General features: G+C 41.5%; 1 protein-coding gene across 1 annotated transcript in view; it reads left to right on the top strand.

The window, feature by feature from the left end:
* Positions 1-24,298, top strand: part of DNER (delta/notch like EGF repeat containing) — a 261,530-nt gene extending 237,232 nt beyond the window's left edge. The window contains exons 11-13 of the mRNA XM_033959607.1: positions 4,077-4,208; positions 9,513-9,759; positions 23,272-24,298. Of these exons, the coding sequence (XP_033815498.1) occupies positions 4,077-4,208; positions 9,513-9,759; positions 23,272-23,383 (491 nt within the window). The 3' untranslated portion in view covers positions 23,384-24,298. The remainder of the gene's footprint in view (positions 1-4,076; positions 4,209-9,512; positions 9,760-23,271) is intronic.
* The last annotated feature ends 342 nt before the right edge of the window (positions 24,299-24,640 follow it).

Below are 24,640 nucleotides of genomic sequence, written 5' to 3'. Positions count from 1 at the left end.
ATAAAGGTTAACTCTATTTATTTTCAGCATGCTGTGAAGCAGATTTACTGAATACTAAATGGAATATAATTGGCAGAGTTAAGAAGAACAGAGAGAACAGATGGAAATATTTGTGTTCTTCAGGTTTTAAGTCTAGTCAGCCTCGTACTACTACTACTTCAGATTTAAAATTAGTGTGTACAATGCATGTATATTTACTTTTCTACAAGTTAAAATTAGATGGTATGCAACTTATTTTGTGGCTACAAACTTATAAATTAATGTATTGTTTTATTGAAGAATGGACAGTTTTGATTTTTCCTGGAAAACGATAGCCACTGAAAGATATCCATCCTTAGAAGACTAAAACATCTTCCAAAGGGAAGAGGATTTGCTGAGAACAGCCTAAAGATTAGTACAATGGGCTTTGATCCTAACACACTGGGTTTGATTCCCACTGCTGCTCTTTGTGACCTTTGGCAAGTCACTTAACCCTTCATTGCCCCAAGTACAAAACTTAGGGCTCCTTTTACAAAGGCGCGCTAGCGGTTTAACGTGCGTAATAGCGTGAGCTAAACCGCCGGACGCGCTAGCCGCTACCGCCTCCTCTTGAGCAGGCGGTAGTTTTTGGCCAGCGCGGGGGTTAGCGCGTGATGAAAAGTCACGTGCATTAACTCCACTAGCGCGGCTTTGTAAAAGGAGCCCTTAGTTTGTGAGCCCACTGGGGACAGAAAAGGCACCTGCATATAATGTGTACAGCTCTGCGTACGTTTACCCCCCTCTTCTACGAAACAGTTTCTAGCAGTTTCTAGCGCTAGGAGCCGCGCTGAATGGCCTGCACTGCTCCTGACGCTCATAGAGTTCCTATGAGCGTCAGGAGCAGCGCGGGCCATTCAGCGCAGCTCTCTACGCTAGAAACTGCAATCGCAATTTCGTAGAAGAGGGTGTTAATAGCGCTATAGAAATGATTAGTAGTAGCGATACACTGATACTGTGAATTACACTCCTGCATTTGAGATCAGTAGTTTAACAATAATATAAAAACTGATGCCAATAAAATTAAAATAGATACCTACTTTAGCCTTCAATATTCCAAGTTTTCATTGGCCACAGTGGTCATAAACTTACATTATTACCACCAAACCCTGTCCCCTTCTGCTTGCTTACTGTTTTTATTATAGTGATATGTACAGCACAAACCAGATGTGACACACAGATAAATATTCCTTAGATTTTTAGCCCAGTTATGTGTTTAAATATGAGCATTGAATATGCCAGCCTGAACCCCTAGCAGTAATATCACAAGATTAGAGATAGGGGTCACTGTGGCCATTTTGTAACCCAAGTGGGGATTTCTCCTACTCTCACTAGACACCAATGTGCTCTCTAAGCTGTGTGTGGGTCCTCGACCTATAGTCTTGCCAGTGGGGGGTGCTGTTTCAATTTCACATTTTCAATAGCGAGGAACAGACAAATTGTTCAGGACAATGGAGCCTCTCATAAAATACTATGGGCTCCTATTACTATAGTTTAAAATGGCTTACTGTAGGATATGCTGAGGCATCCTGTGGTAAGTTATGAATGTGCATGTACAAACCACATGCTAAAAGATTTTTAAATTTTTCTGAGAGGGGGCATGGCCTGGGCAGAGAGTGAGCATTTCTATAATAATTAATTAATGCACCTATGTTGTTGCACGCTAATTAGCATGGGATTAGTAGATGAGCCCTTACCCTAGAAAATAGGTAGTGGTAAGGGCTCGTTTGCTAATTTTGGTAGTGGCTGCATGCTAATAATAACATTAGTAAGAACATAAGAATAGCCCTACTGGGTCAGACCAATGGTCCATTAAGCCCAGTAGCTCGTTCTCACGGTGGCCAATCCAGGTCACTAGTACCTGGTCAAAATCCAAGGTGTAGCAATATTCCATGCTACCAATACAGGGCACGCAGTGGCTTCCCCCATGTCTTTCTCAATAACAGACTAGGGACTTTTCCTCCAGGAACTTGTCCAAATCTTTCTTAAAACCAGCTACGCTATCTGCTCTTACCATATCCTCTGGCAACGCGTTCCAGAGCTTAACTATTCTCTGAATGAAAAAAAATTTCCTCCTATTGGTTTTAAAAGTATGTCCCTGTAACTTCATTGAGTGTCCCCTAGTCTTTGTAATTTTTGACGGAGTGAAAAATCAATCTACTTGTACCCAGGATTTTGTAAACTTCAATCATATCTCCCCTCAGCCGTCTCTTTTCCAAGCTGAAGAGCCCTAACCTTTTTAGTCTTTCCTGATACGAGAGGAGTTCCATCCCCTTTACCATCTTGGTCGCTCTTCTGTGAATCTTTTCTAGCGCCACTATATCTTTCTTGAGATAAGGAGACCAGAATTGAACACAATACTCCAGGTGAGGTCGCACCATAGAGCGATACAGGGGCATTATGACATTTTTAGTCTTGTTAATCATCCCTTTTTTAATAATTCCCAGCATCCTGTTTGCTTTTTTTTTGCCATTAATTCAGAAAATTGAAAATTGGCCGTTTTCTAGCTGCAGTAAAAATGACTTTGGTGTGCAGGAAAAACCTTTGGTGTGCTGAGGCCAATTTCTACTTCAGCTTTGTAAAAGGATCCGTAAAGGAGTTCTCCACGTTTTGATCTGAACATGTGAATTCTCCTGTCTGCATGTAGAACATTTATTTGCATGCAAAAATGGCCTTTAGAAATTATCCCCCAGATTTTTTGCCCACAATACCCATGATGAACTTATTCTGACCTGATTGAGACTGAAATGGTAGAATACAAATAGAATCATACAATTTTTATATTTATAAAAATGTATAAAGTTTATAAAAGCGAGCTGGCAAGGTAAATGCTCTAACACTCATAGACATTCTATGAGCTTTGGAACATTTCCTGTACCGACTCGCGCTAAAAACCCCTAATCAAGCTTGATAAAAGGGGCCCTCGGTGTTTTGTTGTTTTCAGAGTTATTTGGTTGGATTCAATTTTGTGTGCTCTCTCATTGGGCCCATTTTACAAGGCCTTGGTAGCGATTCTCCCATGGCAAATGCTCCGAAGCCCACTGAGGGTTTATAATAGTTATATACAGGGCCGGATTTAGATGAAAAGAGGCCCTAGGCTATTCCACTTATGAGGCCCTTTCACCTCCCATTTTTAAGTTTGTAAATTACATGAGAGATAAGTTTCAAGTTTCAAGTTTTATTGATTTTGATATACCAACCATCAAATTAATATCTAGCTGGTTTACAATCGAATTAAAAAGATAGGGAAAACTGAGAAAAATTAAAAAATAAAATAAAAAAAATGTGTGAACATATAATAAAATAAACAAACAAACGAACAAACAATTACCAGACGTACTAGAATGTGAGGGTAAAATAATGGGATGGGAAAAGTTACATATTAAAGAAGAAGAAGGGAGATAGTAGGGGTTGGGTAGTACATAAGGGAGGGGTTGCTTTGTCAAGGAAATTGTTGTGAAAAGGAAGAAAAAGAATAATAGTTCTAATGATTATTAAATGCATCACCGAATAGGAGAGTTTTAAGACCAGTCTTAAATTTATCAAGTCGAAGTTCATCACGGAGATGCTGTGGTAGGGAGTTCCAAAGAGTAGGTGCAGTTACTGTGAAGTTCACTTTCCGTGTATAGTAGAAATCTCTTAAGGAGGGGATGAAAATAAGTTTTTGGTCGGTTGATCTTAGTGTGCGTGGAGAACTTTGAGGAATAAGAAGTTTATCTAGGAACGAGGGCAGATGAGAAAGTTTTATTTTAAAGGAAAGTAAGATGATTTTGTAGGTGATGCGATGAGTGATAGGGAGCCAATGTTCTTTTTTTAAAAGAGGAGTGACATGGTCATATTTACCTATTGATATATATCATTACTCTGATATATATCAATATGTTAAATGAAACATGTTGTTATTGGTACTAACCTTTATAAAAAATGTGACACGGATCTTGAGGCCCTAGGCTGAAGCCTAGTTAGCCTATAGGAAAATCCGGCCCTGGTTATATAGAATATAGATAGAGTCATATTTACTGCTATAGCAGTGACAAATGAACTTCTTTTGTGTGCTGCAGGTGAAGAATGTGATATTGATATCAATGAATGTGACAGTAACCCATGTCATCATGCCGGGACCTGCATAGACCAGCCTAATGGATACACTTGTCATTGTCCACACGGCTGGGTTGGAGCAAATTGTGAAATTCGTAAGTACTATAAAGTTCTGGTTTTTTTAATTCTTTTTTTTTTTTTTGGTTTATCCTGAAAGAAATGTATTCATGATGAGATTTTTTTTTCCAGTTTGTGGCTTAACAACCATGTTTATTGATAAAATAAAAAGAAAGAAATAAGGACAAATATTCTTTAAAATATATATATACCAGTTAATATGTGTGAACGTTGCCTTTTTTTTCTTAGTAACATAGCCAGTGCCTTGGTCTTCTGCAATTCTGTGGCAGTGAGAAGGTCTGCAAAATCCAGAATTTCCCACAGAATTAGTGCAGGAGCCCAGTGGATCAGGCAGGGAGAGGCTGGCAGTGCATTTAAAATCCCTCTAATGCTGATCAGCAGCAAGAAGAGAAAAGCAGTAGTTTGAACAATGAACTATTTGTTGCCTTAGGCAATTCCACTTTGAAATGCAATTCAGTACAACTCAGTTTTCCTTGTCTTCCTGACTCCTGTTAGTATAGGAGGGGTTGAGGATTTTAAATGGAAGCATCAGCTGCAGGTTCTTAGGGAGGGGAGGGGTTCTGTGTGGAGGTCAGGAGAGAGAATGGGGATGGGGAATGAGAAAGAGATGTAAGTGAGAGGATATGGAGGGAAAGCAGATTAGAAACATAGAAAAAAGCAGCAGAAAAGGGCTATAGCCCACCAAGTCTGCCCATTCCAAGTATCCCCTCCCCTGAATTTACTCCCTTAAAGATCCCACGTGAGTATCCCATTTTCTCTTAAAATCCGTCACGCTGCTGGCCTTTATCACCTGGAGTGGGAGTCTGTTCCAATGATCCACTACTCTTTCGGTGAAGAAGTACTTCCTGGAGTCGCCATGAAACTTCCCTCCCTTGATTTTCAGCGGATGCCCTCTGGTGTGAATGGGAAAGGGAAGGTAGGGATGTGAGGGTTAGTAATGAGATTGGAGGGGCTATGGGTTGTGTGGGCAAAGGATAGAAAGTGAATGAAGAGCTTCCCTGTGTAAGTGAGATTAGAAAGAGATGTGGGGAGAGACTGACGATCCAGAAGACTGTAGAACAGTAAGGGTAGAGCAACCATGTAAATTTATGACAATAAGTCATAACACCCCCTCCCCTGTTTACAAAACCGTAGTGCAGTTTTTAGCGCCGGCCTTGGCAATAACAGCTCCGATGCTCGTAGAATTCCTGTGAGCGTCGGAGCTGTTACCGCTATGGCTGGCACTAAAAATCGCGCTACGGTTTTGTAAAAAGGGGGGAGGGGGAGAAAATGCTACAGAATTTTAAAAAAATCATGTTGTGGAATCTTGAAAAATCTGCCACAGGAAACCAGGGCCACTGGCTGTACTATAAACACAAAATAATCTGATCACTTTGATTATTCAATGTGTTATAAGCACAGTCAAGAAAAAAAACAGGGGAAAAAACAACACCACAGACACAAATATGCAACAACCAGAGTGGAATTGTCCAAAAGAGAATGATGTGCACTAAAAAAGTGTCCTTCAGTCCATCTGGTGAAATGACGATCTTTATTGTTCAAACATCAAATTGACAAATTGACTCGACATGCGCATGTTTCGGCCAACAGGCCTGCCTCAGGAGTCTTAAAAGACACTAATGATGATATACGAGGTATACTGACACTTGAATGCTGTCTGCTGGCACAACGCCTATAGTTCGAACTATAGGCGTTGTGCCAGCAGACAGCATTCGTTTTCCTTGTGGCATGACACTCTTCTTTGATTGCTTTGTGGTCAGATTCATTCGAGTGTCAGTATACCTCGTATATCATCATCATCATACCACTCTGGTTGTTGCTTATAAGCACAGCCATCATGAAGTTGCAGAAATATTTATATAAAAAAACACAATTGCAGGATGTATTTATACCTATTTCTTTTTTTCTTTTTTTTTAATTCTTTATTCATTTTCAAAATTACATTAAATGTATATATATATTCAATCACATTAACAATAAATATATCATTTAACATTCTATCATTTGTACAGTACATAAATTTTTATCCCTCCCCCTTCCCACCCCTTCCTACCATATATTCCATAATCATATAAAAAACATATTAATAAAATATCCCTCACCCTACCCAAATTAATTGATACATTAAAGGGAAACATTTTCAACTAATACCTATTTCTTGACGAATTGATGTGGCATACATGCTTCAGAGCTGGAATCATTCTGTCATGTCCCTCCCGGCTTGAGGGACAGATTTTTATTCTCCCTAATTACTTATTTAGCTTCAGTAGCACAGAGAGGGTTGTATGTGATCTAGTGCACACTGAAGTTGCTAAGAAATGTAAATTGCAATTTAAAAAGGATAGAAGCGTCAAAGCAGCTCCTGATTGGATAAGGCCTGACTTCGTGCAGGAAGAGGCAGTCGGAGTGTACCGCAAGTGATTTCCTGCACTCGCGGCGCTACGGCTGCTCTCTCCCGCTGCCCTCTTCTTGTTGGCGGTTCGCGGTCGGAAAATATCATGAATGATCAGGACTGCGAACCGCCGATCGCGAACAACCGGGGGAACACTATATACTGATTTGTTAAACTCTGAGATAGATAGATAGATAAAGAATAAGGCTCATCTTTACCTTCTGTTCAGCATTAATTTGCCTTCCTCTTCCTCAAGAAACTGCTGCACTTGGCCCATGTCTTTTTGTAATCTGACATAGGGCTCCTTTTACTAAGCTGCGATAGCATTTTTAGTGCGCACAGAATTTTAGCGCGCGCTAAACCCACCTACACAGCTAGAACTAACGCCAGCTCAATGGCGTTAACGTCTAGTGAGTGCGGCAATTCTGTGCGTGCTAAAACCGCTATCGCAGCTTAGTAAAAGGAGCCCATAGTCCTTGTCTCTACCAACATTGGGAGGTCATTCCATGTATTCACCATCCTTTCTTGAAGAAATATTTCTTAAACCACTCCTGAATCATCCTGGGGTCCCTCAAAGCCACTGATTACATAAAGCTCTGCTTTTCTTAAACTGTGCTATTATTTTTACTTAATGGAGAAAATTTCTTGGTATTATAGCTATAACTTTTATGTTTTCACACTCATCCATGATACTTTGATAAAATGACATTTTAGGTCGTCTGTTTTATTGAACCCCTCCCCCCCAATAAATCAGTACAGAAATAATACTAGAATATCCAATGTGCTTATTATAACAAGTGGGGTCCGATTCCTTAGAACAGTGAGACATTGCTGCAAGGAGTTGAACATCATTGCAGGCTTTATCGTACCTCAAGAAGACATTGAATGCTTTGAGTGTTTAGAACACCATTGGTAGATGACTACACCTCTCTAGCAAGCCCGACGGGGACCCATTTCGCCACAATCGTGGTTTTTTCAAGGGTAATCAGGGCACTCTGCTTATAATAAATTTAACATCCGATCTCCTTTAGGGCTTGCTATAGACTCTCCGCATTAAGATAAGTAATTTTCACTGCTGATTGATATAAAAGTTGAAAACAAGAATAAGTAATAAGTTACAACTCAGTTATTTCTACACGGAAACACACAAAAAAAAGGAGGAGGTGGTTACATGAGTCTATGATGGAAAGTATGAACCGTTAAAAAAAGCTTGGTACTGGACAGAATGTCCTTATCCAAGTTGGTTTCTGAGACCCTTTAATCTCCTCGTTCCCTTAAAATACGCTACTGTGGGATTTTGGGGTATTTGTGATTTAAACCCACAACCTCAGCGTGCGGAGGCTGTAGCTTTAACCACTGCACCACACTCTTCCCAGTGCTGGAGCATTTACCTCGCCATCCCATGGTAGAAACCTCTACTGTGGCTTTGTTAAAAGCCAGTTAGAGATCAATTTAATTACCTGCATTAATACTTTAATGCGTATTACTACCATTTAATGCATGCAATTAGTAAATATGCCTCTATGACAATAATGGAGACCGTGTTAAATAATGCATGTTAAATAGTGATAACCTCCATTAAAGTGCAATAACATACATTAATGCATTAACACAGGCTAGTAAATCTAGCCCTTAGTTCTCCTGACATTTAGGGCTCTTTTCCTTGTGGGGGCAACCACTGCTTGAGCTTTAATACTAAAACCAACTGCCCAGTAATCATTGCATCCCAAGAAATTGCCTGCTATAACATCAGAAACACTTCGCCCTCCCTATTCGCGGTTTCAGCGATCGCGGTTTTGAATATTTGGGATTTTTTTTGGCCCAGGCCTCCCCCTGCAGAATCGCTCGGAGGCAGCCCACATTGACCAGAACTAGCCCCTGGACTTGGATCACAGTGAGGAGGAGGAGGTGATGGGAGACGAGCAGGAGCACAGCCCTCAGCCGTGGACGCAGCTCCAGTGGCAACTTCATGCACGGATCTTACCTGGTGGTCTAGCGGTGACGCGGGGCTGGAGCGATCTTCCTACACTCCTGCCCCGTCCAAAGCCGTGCTGTGAGTTTCCGTGGTCTCACGAGACTACAACGGACTCGCAGCACGGGTGCACAGCACGGCTCTGCATGGGGCAGGAGTGTAGGAAGATCGCTACAGCCCCGCATCACCGCTAGACCACCAGGTAAGGTCCGGGGGTGGGTCAGAGTCGGCTAAAAAGTTATTCGCGAATTTTCCTTATTCGCAGGCCGGCTCTTCCCCTCATCCCACCGAATAAGGAGGAAGAAGTGTATATTTTTCCTTTTGGTAAGTTTCAGGGCCATTACCGCCACCTATGTGTAGATATGTTATCAATTTCTGGAGTTTTTACCCCCCTAAAAAAGAATCTTGAATCTCTATGTGCCTAGTTAACACTGCAGCTAAGATATCCTAATCAACATCTTGCAGATTAAAATCACCTAGCAACAGAATTTCCTCTGTCATAGCAATTTTATGAATCTCTTAAACTAAATCTCTGCCCATCTGTCTGCAAAAGATATCTGTATATTACACTAACAAGAATGGATGCTCTATTCCCCTTTTCTAGAGTAACACACAGTGCCTTCTCTTTATCTTGTAAGCCATGTAGTTTTGTTGCTTAAATAATAATCTTTATTTACATACGACTACTCAATTTCTTCCTACCCTGCCTTTTCTGAACAAAGTATAGCCAAGTATGACCATGTCCAAGTCACTGTGTCCAATGACGTCATATAAATGCTATTGTTTCAGCAACCGGTTAGATATGATTTCATGATTGGAATCAGGGAAAACAGTTCAAAGCATAATTTGTTTTTAATCAGGTAGGTGACTCAAGTCTTCACAGTGTTAATTTAATGAAAGACTGAAACTAATCATTCAGAAGGAAATTTAATATGTATATTTATCGGTTATTTCCAGATTTACAGTGGAAGTCTGGTCATATGGCAGAGAGTCTAACAAACATGCCTCGTCATTCCCTATACATCATAATCGGAGCGCTCTGTGTGGCATTTGTCCTTATGCTAATAATTTTAATTGTGGGGATATGTCGCATCAGTCGCATCGAGTACCAGGGCTCTGCCAGGCCATCCTATGAGGAGTTTTACAACTGCCGAAGCATTGACAGTGAATTCAGTAGCGCGATTGCATCTATCCGACATGCCAGGTATGTGAAAATGGGCACATCTTTTACAATTGTGTATATCATTTTAAAGTTTCACAAATGGTAGAACTGGTAAAATTAAAAGTCCAACTACAGAGCTTTTAATTAGAAATAATAAATGTGAAGGGCAATTCTTTAACCAGGCACCTAAGGTTCCGTGCACCCAGGGCTGGATTTTCCTATAGGTTAACTAGACTTCATCCTAGGGCCTCAAGATCAAGAGGGGCCTACATTCAAATTGTTAGCAAAATTAAAATTACACTATTCTAAAAACAGTGAACACTAAAACACTGAACTGAAAATAAGGATAAATTCTATGCTTCGGGATTGGAACCAGCTCCGGCCGCAACGGGACGCCGACTCGGCTTCTCCCTTTCTTTTTCTCGCCCTGGGAGGAGGATCGGGGAGGGAAAGATGTCAGTCTGGAAACAGCTGGGCAAAGCCCAGCCCCGCGGGGAGAGAGGCAAAATGTGGATACGTCAGGACAGGGCGGCCCAGACTGGCATCGGGGGGGGGGGAGTGGGGGGTTTCAGTGGAAGGGGGTTGGGAGGCAGGCAGGCTGGCATCGGAGGGGGGTGGGAGGGTTTAATGGAAGACAGACAGGCAGGATGGCATGGGGGTGTTCAATGGAAGGGGGATGGGAGGCAGGCGGGCATCGGAGGGGGGGTGAGGTGAGGAAGGATGCACTGGGGGCATTATGGACATAGGAAGGGGCAATGTTGTGTGTTATGTTTGATTAGTTATTGTTACAAGTACTATATATGGTGCTGAGAATAAATGTCCAAATAAGTGTTCTCGACTTTTTTTTTATTTATTATCCGTGTCACATTTTTTATAAAGGTTAGTACCAATAACAACATGTTTCATTTAACATATTGTTATATATCACAGTAATGATGTATTTTATTATCTCTCATGTAATTTACAAACTTAAAAATGGGAGGTGAAAGGGCCTCATAAGTGGAATAGCCTAGGGCCTCTTTTCATCTAAATCCAGCCCTGCGTGCACCTTGTATGTGTAAATCAGTGACATAGCTATAGGTGAGCCCAGGTGGGCATAGGCCCACCCACTTTGGACAGGCTCACCCAACAGTGGCATAGCAGTAATGTAACTGGCGGGGATTCCCAAGTCCCATCTCCACCAGCTGAAGACTCCTGAAGTAGGCCGCTGTCTAGGCCTACCTCGTAATGGAGACTCCACACACTATATACTGGTTTCAATAGGTATACATTTATTAACAAATCAGTAACAGCTTACAATTTCAAATCATTCAGCATATAATGGAACAGATGTGATCCTCAGGCCTGAGGGTCCTCTGATGTCTGTTCAGCTTACTTCTGCTTATAGGCCTGATTTTATACATTTTTTGGTGGTCCATACCACGTTAGCTTAAATCACATGATACATCTTTATTGGTTGTTTTTCTTATACGTCAATACATAAGTAGATTCATTTATTGGCTTATCTATTTGTGTCATCTTATACGTCTGTCCAGTTTGCCGTAAGGCCTAACCTTTTCCTGCAAATGTCCTTTTCCCTTTACCATATATGCAATTCCGAGTCCAAAATTCCTTCTCTGCTGTGGTAACACATGATATATCTTGCTAAATAATGTTCTTGAGTACTCTGTTTTTCTGACCATGAGCTGTGTTCCTCTTTGCATAATATCCGGCCAGGTGCCATGCATCGGAATTTAAGTCTTGTTTCTTACAAGTTTTTGCTTACCATAGCTAACTCAGAAACAGAACATTTCTCAATCACTATAGGCCAGCTGGCAAGTGGGTTATGAAATATCTTTTACAGTTAATATACTGATTTATTAGAGCAAGAGGGAGGGGAGGGGGTTTTTCTCTTGTGAGGTCTGGTTACTTCACCTTTATCAAAAGGACTTGTTTTGCTTCACCTGTATCATACCAGGTCTTCTTCTTCTTCTTTTCCCTCTCATCCCCTCTTCAAAGCCCCTTCAGGTGGCTTTGACATCCGGATATTCGGTCAGAAGGTAGATTGTGTTAGTGATCATACAGCACAGGTCTAGGGCCACGTACTTGAAATTGTATATGGTAAAAATGAAAAGGACAAGTGCCCACCCATACTATACTAACCCGGAACAGAGCAGCATAACATGTCACAATAAAATTATTAATGCAATGTGATAATATGCAATCAATAATTAGGATAATATGCAATGTAAAAGTCAGGTAGGCACCTGGGGTATGACTGCAGAGCTTATACTAATGTGTTAGAAACATTAGAATAAAGTACTGACGTGGTGGTGGCTCTTGGGAGGGGAAATCAGCTATTGGTGTTTCATAGGGAGGTGCATCAAAATCGGCCAAGTCAAGATTATCAAAAATGTTGTGTATGGGTCTCTATTTCAACATTTGGGATAGTTCGAGCAACTAGGCATCTGCAGGGGTTCATAATTTAATCTGATACGTTTTAATATATTCTCCTTTTATGGCTTCATCCTGTTATGAGCATACTACATCCAAAAGGGATGGAGGGATAAATTAACAAGTTAGATTATTTCCATGCTCTTCCAAAATAGCTGGGATCAGTGCAGACTCGGCTGGGTCCAGACGCCAGGGGTGAAAGTCCAGATAACCACATCAAATTTTACGTCATCATCCTTCAGCTGGGCTCATTACTTCTTCTTCACTGCACTTCTCTTCAGCTTAGCAGCAAGAAAGGGGATGGAAAGAATCTGACTGGAAGGGAAAATAACTAGGGAGCTATTGTGGGAGTCAAAACAGGATGAAAATGCATAAAGTCACAATCAAGAAAAACACCCAAATCTTGCAATAGGGCTGTTAGAAATAATTATCAACACATGAAAAAATATATATACTAATACTGCATGAGTCCATAAAAGAGTTAAAGTGCAAATTAATAAGTCCATAATTAAAGCTGTAGAAGTTCAAGGTCATAAAGGTCATCCTGTCTTTGGTAGCAACAGTCAGGAAGTCTTTGCTGGTAAGTCTAGGCGCTTTCTCTGGTAGCACGATCCTTCCTTTGGGGCTCATCCGTCATCAGGGTTTCATACGGCTGAAAATTTTTCATCGATGATATTTCAAATAGCATTAGTCCATAATTATGTAAATAAGTCATTAATTAATTAAAAGGGTGTAAACACGGATTCTCATGTAGCATACAGCTTCCTCTGATATGGCAATTGTCTTTGTGAAGTGATCCACAATTAATAAGGCAGAAATATCTGTACTGTATATATCATCTAACTTGTTTCCAACAATACCTGAGCAATATTACTAACAGGATAGGTACAGAGTTAAAAGATGACCTACAAAAGAAAACAAAAACTTATCTGCTTTAATTCAAATAGACTAAGGTCTAATATATGTAATGGCTGAATTATATTTGTCAGCCTAAGGGAATTATAGTTACAATGGCATATGATGTTCAAAGGACAGGAGTAATATGCTAAACATAAATATGAATTAGCAAAGAGTCAAACCCAAGCAAAAGGATGGCTAAGCTATAGCCTTAGACATATTAACACATAGGTTATATTGAAACATACTAAAATAAAGAGGATAGACCCTAAAAATTAAAATAAAATAGGATTTATGGGAGAAATGTCCTTCCCATGGGATTCTATCGAATCATGGGTTTAATTTTGTTTGACTCACTAATATTGACTTTCACTAATATTCAATCAGCAAAAAGACCTAAACTACAATATTTTTGAATTCCAATCAATAGGACTGGACATTTCCTTCAGCAACTTATTAGAAAAGTTCTTAAGCAACAGTTAGAACCATTTTTTTAAAATAAAGCCAAACGCTGATTGTATTGTATTAAACCAGAAAGTATTCCTGCGTGTATCAGAGAATATATAAGAAAAAAAGGAAGTAACATTTCTTTTACAAGTTCCAAGAAAAGGCAGAGAGAGAAAGACTGCTAGAAGTTTTTCAAAACTGTTATGATAAGTAAAGGAACAATATTGCTAATTATATTGAGTACTCATAAATGGAAATCTAGCAAAGTCATAGTTGTTTAGCTCATAATATATTTCATTAAGGGAAAAAAAACCAAACAGAACAATACACATTGCTTAAAGCTAGACAAATAATTTTTCTAACAAGAAGTGAACAACTTTTAATGGATTAACATTATAGAATATGTTTCTCTGTTGGAACACTCAAAAACTTGGCTTGGGGCTTAAGAAATAAAAAGCAGAAGTTATTCTCACTTCGGTATGTTAGCACAACATTAATTAATATTACCATTTGGGATAGGAGTGGATCATAAGAACCCTATGCAATATGTTCCAGTTATTGTAGAGACATGAATAATAAATAAGTAAATAAATCTTCTTTCTTTATATTGATAATTATAGAGAGCGCTCATAAATGGAAATCCACTCGTATTTCCAAAAACACTGAAGTTGACATATGTCATAATACAACAAATAATAACTCATGTACTGGAAAACGGACCGACATTAATTGCTAGCATGTATTAAGGTAGCACCCCTCTTGTATAAATTTTTATTTATTTTTTTATTTTTTTAATTTAGAGTACTCATAGAAATCATTCGGTGTTCTCTTCAAATGCACTGTAGTTTTCCCTAACTGTAGAAACCAAATGATCGTTAGTAATGGGAAAAAGTGAGTTGATGGGAAATGCCCATAATAAAAATCCAAGACCTAGAAAGACAAAGGGTACGTTTATTTTTACATTGCCAGTTATCATACTGTCAGTTATTTGGTTAGACATAATCACTTGTCACGAACCCTTCCTATCTACGTACACAAATCCTTCCTATAAACTTCAATAATCTGCTTATATATTCCCTTCATTGCCAATCTAACATAACACTTCTATTGACTTCCAGTATTTGTCTCTTATCCCTTCTTTCCAATACTGTTTGTCTTTATATATAAAAACAATAGTGATCTCAAATCTTTTCTGTAATTTTGTTCTTCTCTTTCTCAAAAACAATCCTTTATAATCCAGCAAACTTATATAAATAATTGTTTTAATGAAAGCTTATGGTAACATTGAAACACAGTTAAAATATATACTTCCTCTTTCAGTCTCATTCAATCTCATCCCCCTCACTCGCCCCAGTTTTTTTTTTTTTTTTTCTGTTTCTGGTTCGTGACCACAAAAGAACAGGAAACAAGAACCACAAGAGCAATGATTTTGCTTTCCCATAAAGTGCCATATATTACACAGGCCAGTACACAAGCGACAGCTAAAATGTAAAGCAAACAGCATAAACGGAAGAACAAAGGAAGCCATCAGACAGCATGACGAGCTGAAAATATTACAGTAAAACGCAGACTCAGAGCTGTACTAAGGCTAGAAGACCCTCTCTTGTCAGTAGCAAAAAAAATGAACCCATAAAAGCAGAACTAATAAGCCAAAACCCATACAAAATAGTGACCACACATGATAATACCACTTACACTAATAAAATCCAGGAAGACAACATATCAAGCGTAAATAAAGAAAGCTTGGCAAGGCAAGATGGTATGTCAGGGAAAGCAACGTCATAAGCAAGCAGTATGGTGACATCATAAGGGGCTAGGTAACACAAAGCACAATGCAGAGAAGAGGTGTATACTTTTGGCTCAACCATGGTAGGAAATATGGGGGCAGAAGGAGGAACAGGATTGTCTAAGCAACGGCTTAACAGAAAATCGGTGAAAAACCAATGGCAGATGGAATCAAGAGGGAACAGGCAAGAGAAAGAAAAACTAGGGCTAGAGGCATAAGACAAATGATCATGGCTAGCACTGGCAGCCAGAGAAGAATAAAACAGGGGGATTCCTAATGTCAGCAAGAGTAGCGGGAGAAATCAGACATAATGGGCATGCCTGTTTAAGATGTGGTTTCCCGAGACAGGAACACTGCAGTTTTCCCTGACTCTAGGAAACAAAATAGTCATTAGTAAAAAGAAAGAAACGTAGGTGGCAATATTAAAATCCTGGACCTATAAAGACAAAAAGGGTTTTTGTTTTTGTTTTTTTTTTCTTGCATTGTCACCTTGTCTATTAATTGGACATATATTTATTTCTTGTGCAAATACAGTTTCTGCTTTCTTTGTGCATTATCTTTCGCTGATCTCCAGTAATCTGTTTATAGTGTATGCGAAATCCGTCTGTGATCAAAAAACAAAAATAATGTCACCTTTATTCACCCCCCTCTTCACAGCTGTTGAAATGGAGCTCAACAGTTGTGAAATAACCTAAGAGATAGCAAATGGTGTGGCTAGTTTGGCAAGCCCCCACAGTCCACCTCTCTGGGCAGCCCACCCCTCTGGGTGGTCAATAATATACAAATCTACAGGGAGAGATTGTGATGGTAACAGGAACGGAGGAGCTTGTTTTTAGGTCAGACTACCGTATTTTCACGCATATAACGCGCGCGTTATACGCGTTTTTACCTACCGCGCATACCCCTCGCGCGTTATATGCGTGAGCGCGGTATACGAAAGTTTTCAAACATAGTTCCCACCCCGCCCGACGCCCGATTCACCCCCCCAGCAGGACCACTCGCACCCCCACCCCGAACGACCACTCGCACGCGCTCCCACCCGCACCCGCATCCACGATCGGAGCAAGAGGGAGCCCAAGCCCTCTTGCCCGGCCGACTCCCCGACGTCCGATACATCCCCCCCCCCCGGCAGGACCACTCGCACCCCCACCCCGAAGGACCGCCGACTTCCCGACAATATCGGGCCAGAAGGGAGCCCAAACCCTCCTGGCCACGGCGACCCCCTAACCCCACCCCGCACTACATTACGGGCAGGAGGGATCCCAGGCCCTCCTGCCCTCGACGCAAACCCCCCTCCCCCCCAACGACCGTCCCCCCCCAAGAACCTCCGACCGCCCCCCCAGCCGACCCGCGACCCCCCTGGCCGACCCCCACGACCCCCCCACCCCCCTTCCCCGTACCTTTGGAAGTTGGCCGGACAGACGGGAGCCAAACCCGCCTGTCCGGCAGGCAGCCAACGAAGGAATGAGGCCGGATTGGCCCATCCGTCCTAAAGCTCCGCCTACTGGTGGGGCCTAAGGCGCGTGGGCCAATCAGAATAGGCCCTGGAGCCTTAGGTCCCACCTGGGGGCGCGGCCTGAGGCACATGGTCGGGTTGGGCCCATGTGCCTCAGGCCGCGCCCCCAGGTGGGACCTAAGGCTCCAGGGCCTATTCTGATTGGCCCACGCGCCTTAGGCCCCACCAGTAGGCGGAGCTTTAGGACGGATGGGCCAATCCGGCCTCATTCCTTCATTGGCTGCCTGCCGGACAGGCGGGTTTGGCTCCCGTCTGTCCGGCCAACTTCCAAAGGTACGGGGAAGGGGGGTGGGGGGGTCGTGGGGGTCGCCAGGGGGGTCGCGGGTCGGCTGGGGGAGCGGTCGGAGGTTCTTGGGGGGGGCGGTCGTTGGGGGGGAGGGGGGTTTGCGTCGAGGGCAGGAGGGCCTGGGATCCCTCCTGCCCGTAATGTAGTGCGGGGTGGGGTTAGGGGGTCGCCGTGGCCAGGAGGGTTTGGGCTCCCTTCTGGCCCAACTACCAAAGGTACGGGGAAGGGGGGTGGGGGGGTCGTGGGGGTCGCCAGGGGGGGTCGCGGGTCGGCTGGGGGAGCGGTCGGAGGTTCTTGGGGGGGGCGGTCGTTGGGGGGGAGGGGGGTTTGCGTCGAGGGCAGGAGGGCCTGGGATCCCTCCTGCCCGTAATGTAGTGCGGGGTGGGGGTAGGGGGTCGCCGTGGCCAGGAGGGTTTGGGCTCCCTCCTGGCCCGATATTGTCGGGGAGTCGGCGGTCCTTCGGGGTGGGGGTGCGAATGGTCCTGCCGGGGGGGGGGATGAATGGGACGTCGGGGGGGGGGGGGGTGAACGGAGAGTCGGGACAGCGCACGGAGAGGCGGGGCAGTGCACGGAAGTCAGGGGGGTGAACGGAGAGTCGGGACAGCGCACGGAAATTCAGGGCAGTGCACGGAAGTCAGGGGGGGTGAACGGAGAGTCGGGACAGCGCACGGAAAGTCAGGGCAGTGCATGGAAGTCAGGGGGGGGTGAACGGAGAGTCGGGACAGCGCACGGAGAGGCGGGACAGCGCACGGAGAGGCGGGGCAGTGCACGGAAGTCAGGGGGGTGAACGGAGAGTCGGGCAGCATGCGCGGTATAATCGTGAGCGCGTTATACCAAAGTTTTTGTGCTTATCATCGTGATTTCTGCGCGCTATACACGTGTGCGCGTTTTATACGGGTGCGTGTTATTTGCGTGAAAATACGGTAATAATGTATGTGTAAGAGGGGTTTATAGCCATGGGGCGCTTCCCCTCTGGATTCCCTTTAGAGGCTTATTAGACTACAGGAATAGATAAGAAATAAGGATGTGGAGCAGATCACCAGTGAGACGCTGACACAGGAAGTTAATGTATGAGTCAGTGTCCGGTAGTGATCACAAACGAACAACGATGTGTTTCCCTGAACCCCTGTAGGTCATGTGCAATGACCCTGGGAAAAGATATCAGGACTCTCATGGAGAAGAGAGGCTGAGAAAGATAGATTTGAAGACATATATTTCATGGGCGTTCAGTAGAGATTACTGGCATAAAGACCGCCCTCAAAAATATGCCTGAACACCAAGTATGCACCAGCCGGAACCAGGAGGAAAATTTAGGAAGAACGAGATAAAAGAAGTCAGGCATCAGTTCCCCAACACTTATGATAATGAAGGTTCACAAAGATGCATGCTGACAGAAAATGGATATATATAGATAACAGTAATAGGTCAGATTTAGAGATTATTTACCACAGAGATATATATAGGGGACTGATTTCACATGGCACCAACGATGCGGATGCAGAGAAACATCAAAATGTAAGACAGTGGATTCATAGAAGCATCAAAATACAATGTCACTATACAATGTAATATTACAAAATGGTTAACCTGTGGACAGAAAAATGGAAGGCCAGGCGTTATCCGAGCAGAGGAAAGAATTCAACCAGCAATCGAATCAGAGTCTATACCAAAGAAAGAGCATTTGAGAAGAAATAAACGTACAATTTGTACAGAGATAAAGTAATAACGGCCGTAAACAGTGCTCCACTATATATGCTATCCTAGCTTCGTTTCCCACTAAGCATTATATTATGCTGGTTACTCTAACACCAGTCCCTTATGCTATGTTTGCTACCCCAGCGCCAGTCCCTATATTATGCTTGCTACTTTAATGCCAGTCCTTACACTACGCCGGCTACTCTAACGCCAGTCCTTATACTATGCTGACTACTCTAACGTCAGTCCTTATACTATGCTGACTACTCTAACGCCAGTCCTTATACTATGCTGACTACTCTAACACCAGTCCTTATACTATGCTGACTACTCTAACGCCAGTCCTTATACTATGCTGACTACTCTAACGCCAGTCCATATACTACTCTGCGTTACCCCCAAGTTCTTGTTTTATTTTTTTTTCCCCTAACTGTAGCGTGAAGGACCAATAGGACAATTGAGGATGGGAACCCGGTCCCGGGCAAGGCAATGCAGAAAAACCGCTCCAGGGTCCGGGACCATCCAAATTTGACACCAGTGAGTCCTACGAAAAACAAAAAGGAAAAAAAAATTAGTGCTGAAAAAGAAAATAGTGTATGAGGCAGAACATATTCAATTGCTGGTGAAAAAAGGAAATGAAGGAGAAGTGCGGCATAAAAAGGGGAACAAGATAAAGCAGGCAACACAGCGACTCTGTAAAATAAGGAAGTTCAGTTGAAAACAATGCATAAGTACAGAAATAAAACCCAGAATCAAACTTTTGGCCAAAAGTAATGGAGAGGCAATCTGACAAGCAGATTTTATGCCTGCAATCCAGTGAGGTCGTTTAAGGCTCGTGTCCTACGCAGTCGTGGGTCACCATTGAAGTAGGCCGCTGTCTAGGCCTACCTCGTAATGGAGACTCCACACACTATATACTGGTTTCAATAGGTATACATTTATTAACAAATCAGTAACAGCTTACAATTTCAAATCATTCAGCATATAATGGAACAGATGTGATCCTCAGGCCTGAGGGTCCTCTGATGTCTGTTCAGCTTACTTCTGCTTATAGGCCTGATTTTATACATTTTTTGGTGGTCCATACCACGTTAGCTTAAATCACATAATACATCTTTATTGGTTGTTTTTCTTATACGTCAATACATAAGTAGATTCATTTATTGGCTTATCTATTTGTGTCATCTTATACGTCTGTCCAGTTTGCCGTAAGGCCTAACCTTTTCCTGCAAATGTCCTTTTCCCTTTACCATATATGCAATTCCGAGTCCAAAATTCCTTCTCTGTTGTGGTAACACATGATATATCTTGCTAAATAATGTTCTTGAGTACTCTGTTTTTCTGACCATGAGCTGTGTTCCTCTTTGCATAATATCCGGCCAGGTGCCATGCATCGGAATTTAAGTCTTGTTTCTTACAAGTTTTTGCTTACCATAGCTAACTCAGAAACAGAACATTTCTCAATCACTATAGGCCAGCTGGCAAGTGGGTTATGAAATATCTTTTACAGTTAATATACTGATTTATTAGAGCAAGAGGGAGGGGAGGGGGTTTTTCTCTTGTGAGGTCTGGTTACTTCACCTTTATCCAAAGGACTTGTTTTGCTTCACCTGTATCACACCAGGTCTTCTTCTTCTTCTTTTCCCTCTCACTCCCAGCATTTCTTCCGCAAGATGATCATGGGGGAGGGGTATCATGTAACTTCACTCCCCTGACACCTCCCCCCACCCCGCTACCTTTAAATCCTTTAGGTCTTCTCTGGCAGCAAGCAGCAATACATTCACCCTGCTTGTGCTGGCCTGAACCTTCCCTCTGATGCAACTTCCTGTTCATGTTACCAAATTAAATAGATAAACAAAAATATGGGGCCCGATATTCAGACTGCAGGAAGCAGGCCAGCTAACTCCCGCGGTTGGCGCTGAGCCCAGATCTTCAATGCCAAGCCATTTCCAGTGACCGGCGTTTGGATTTTTGGCTGGCACAGACGCAACTGACTAAGTCAATTTTAAGCGTTGGCTGGCTAAGTTAGAGCAGTCAAACACAGAGCAGTTATTTGTATGGCCCAATGTGGCTGCTAAGCTTAGCTGGCCAGTGCTTAAAATTGGTGGCTATTACATGATATAGCTAGCCAAATTGTAGTTGATAACCGCTAGTATTCAGTGAAGATTGCTGGCTATCTCCTGCTGAATTATTAGCGGTTAGCCGGCCAAGTGCTATTTAACCAGGCAGGAGCTGTTTCTGGCCTTTTAAATAGCACAAAATATTGGGTGAATGGCTTTTTCTACTCTGGAGCTGAGGGGAGGAGTATGATGAATTAGGAGATGGTCATTGTTTATAAGAGTTACATTTTTTTTGTTTAGTGTGTCTTATGTTCTTATTGTAAGGTATTTTAAGTGATTTCACTTTAGGTGTAACTTTTATTCCAGGAAGGCAACTAATAAATAAATACCTTTTTCCTACATACATCAGGTTACAGGGTAGGGTTACCAGACTTTCCATTCCCTTTATCATCTTGGTCGCTACTCTTTGAACCTTTTTTAGTGCCGCTGTATCTTTCTTGAGATAAGGAGACCAGAATTAAATGCAATACTCCAGGTGAGGTTGCACCATGGCACGATACAGAGGCATTATAACATTCTTATGGGTCCTTTTATTAAGGTGCGCTAACCGATTTAGCGAATGCTAACAGATTTAGCACGCGCTAATCGATTCAGCACGCGCAAACGATTAGTGTGTGCTAAATGCTAATGCAGCCATTATATTCTATGGCCACGTTAGCATTTAGCGTGCGCTAAATCAGCGCACGCTAACTCAGCGTGCGCTAAATTTGGTTTGCGTGCTTTAATAAAAGGACCCCTTAGACTTAAACATCTATATGCATATATCGCATACACATGTAAGTACCAATTTTACCCCCCCCCCCTTTACAAAACCATAGCTCGGTTTTTAGCAACGGCCATGGCGGTAACAGCTCAGACGCTCATAACTGTTACCACCATGGCCAGCACTAAAAACCGTGCTATGATTTTGTAAAAAAAAAGGGGAGAGTTAGAAAGCAGCTATTTATACTTGTAGAGATTCCAGTATGGCATAGTTTGGGTGTGGCTTGGGCAGAACTAAAATCTACATTTCTTATTTTACAAAGAGAATATAAAATGAATGGGGGAAAATGTCCATTTTGGACTTAACACATGATCAAAAGCTGGTTGAGGTGGTTTTTTGGTTTTTTTAAGTGTTTGATTCAACCAGGGCTTTACCCAAGTAGATTATTTTCATCTCCAAAATGAAACCCAGTTAAAAATGAGGCCTCACTACTCGCACAGGTAGATGTATAAAATAGCGCAGCTACATTTGGAAATGGTGCCACTTAAGTGTGGAAGTTGTGAAATAGCTACCGATAATCTCCATGTTGAGGCTGCGGGGTCTGTGTTGACTTGGATGTCTCAGTTCTAGGCTCTAGGTTCTGTGTAAAATGCAGCTCTATAAATATCCATGATCTAATAACATCCTAGAAGAGCCGGCTCTGCTTTCAGTTGGCATGTTTCATAAGCGGAAGCGCAAACAAGAGGTTGACCCCTTAGACTCCAGAAATGGAAATCTGGCAAGAACAAAAAACTTGTGGAGAAGGAGATGTTCAAGATGTGGGCTTTATTAAAATAATCCTCATAAAAAATATCTATGACCCAAGACGTTGGGAGCTATGGACCCAACACGGTCTGTGTTTCGGCAATGCTGTCTTCATCAGGTTGTCCCTAAAGGTCCTGATATGGAAGCACTGATATATCAAGAGCTGATATATAACTGTGCAAGTGGGTCCTAGATATTTTTATGTGGATTATTTTATTGTGATTTTAATAAAGCCTAAATCTTGAACATCTCCTTCTCCACAGGTTTTTTTGTTCTTGCCTTGTTTCATATGCAGAACATACTTTTAATTTTCTACTTGTTGTTTTATTTCCTCATTTCAAATTTCTGTAGAATTCCATTGTCTAACGGTCTTTCTATATTTTAATTTAATTTTAGTTAATCAAATGTATTGTTGGGATGTACAATTCGCTTTAAAAGTATGGCCGCAGAAAGATCAACGTATCCTTATTAGGATGTTTCTAACCTATTTTACTTCTATCTTTATTTTTACTCTTCTATTTACTAATAATTTTCTTCTTAGGTACTTTAGTTAGATTGTGAGCCTTCGGGACAGTAAGGGAACTTCAAAGTACCAATTCTTTATTTATTTATCTTATTTTATTGTATCCTTTAATGTATATTTCTCTGTAAACCGCTTAGAACTTAACGGATTTAGCGGTTAAGTAAGTAAGTAAGAAATAAATTACTTACTTACTTACTTACTATAGGAATGCATCCGGTCAGTGCAATAAACAGTATTATCCAGACACTATTTCATGCCGAGTGTTTCCACTTCAGGACCTCGTGGTTTGTATGAGATCTCATTCATTTAGGTGTGTGTGACACGTCTGTTGTTTTTCTGCTTAGGTTTGGGAAGAAGTCTCGACCTGCAATGTTTGATGCTACTCCTGTGGCCTATGAAGATTACAGCCCTGATGACAAACCCTTGGTCACATTAATTAAAACAAAGGATTTGTAATCTACTGTATCTTTTCTTGACTATTTTTCAAAAGTATGTGATTAGTAAACTAAATATTTTTAAGAAAAAGAAGAGCTTACGAAACTTCGAAACTAGCCGTTTGAGAATTTTCTGTAGAATATTTAAGAACTAATTTTCTGCAGGTTTCAATTTAAAAGAATAATTTAAAACGCTGAATTTGTAAAGTTTTTTTAAAACTACATTTTAATGTACTGTAAGCCATATATCTATGGATATAGATATATACTGGATGCTTAAAATAGTGTATGCTTATTCCTGGCAGTCGCTATCAGCAGACTCAGATACATTATAGTAGTATTAAACCCAAATCAAAAAAGAGTTGTTTGACATTTCAGTGTCAGCTATTCTGTAGAAGTTAAAGACAAACCATATGATACATAATATATCTGTTACACAAAAAGTCAGTCTATGATGTTTGTGTTGTGAAAAAACAAGTTCAGTAGTTAAATTTATTATTCCTAACCTGAATAAATTAGCTTTCGCCTTATCTGTGCATGGGTCAATTACCTGTTTCTGCATTTTCCTTGGAATCTGCTTAAACATACACTTGAGTTGGTGTTTTGTCTGTTTTGTTATAGTATTCAGACTATACCTTACAAATATATGCAGTATAAGTTCTTATAAAAGCAGATTTAGGATTGGACTGAACCTATATTTTTTTTTCTTTGGAACGTTTAGTTTTTTGGTTTTTTTTAAAAATGTGAATAAACAGAGCATATGCAGTAGATTTAGTTGTTTGCTTTGAAACGTTGCTAGTGTGCCAGACTTGGTCCAGATCGTGCATCCCTCATAGTGCTGCTTCTTTATATAGAGTATGTTTTTTCTGTGCTCTATTTGACTTCTGTGTGATTCTTCCAGTTCCAAGAGTACTGAATAAATGTTACCAGTCAAGAATACAAATGTGTGTGTACTTTTCTTGTGTCGGTTGGCGTGCAAATCAGATGCACCTTGGGGCTCATTTTCAAAGCACACGGACGCCGCAAAATGTTAAAAAAAAAAAAAAAGTCCATCTGCTAAAAAGGCCCAAATTGTGACTTTAGAATGGCAGAATTTGGACATCCTACACTGCAGTTCATCCAAATAGCAAGGGGGTATGTTTTAGGTGTGTTTTGGATGGGACTAGGGAGGTCCAAAGCCTAAAAAAAAAAAAGATTGTTTTTATTTAGATCTGTTTCACTTATGTCCAGGGTACACTGAAGGGATTAAGGCATGACCCCTCAAGAATACCCTAGAGGT

The sequence above is a fragment of the Geotrypetes seraphini genome, chromosome 9, assembly GCF_902459505.1.
Source record: "Geotrypetes seraphini chromosome 9, aGeoSer1.1, whole genome shotgun sequence".
Classification (NCBI taxonomy): domain Eukaryota; kingdom Metazoa; phylum Chordata; class Amphibia; order Gymnophiona; family Dermophiidae; genus Geotrypetes; species Geotrypetes seraphini.
The sequence above is the reverse complement of the archived record's forward strand: the minus strand, read 5'-3'. Positions and strand labels throughout refer to the sequence as shown.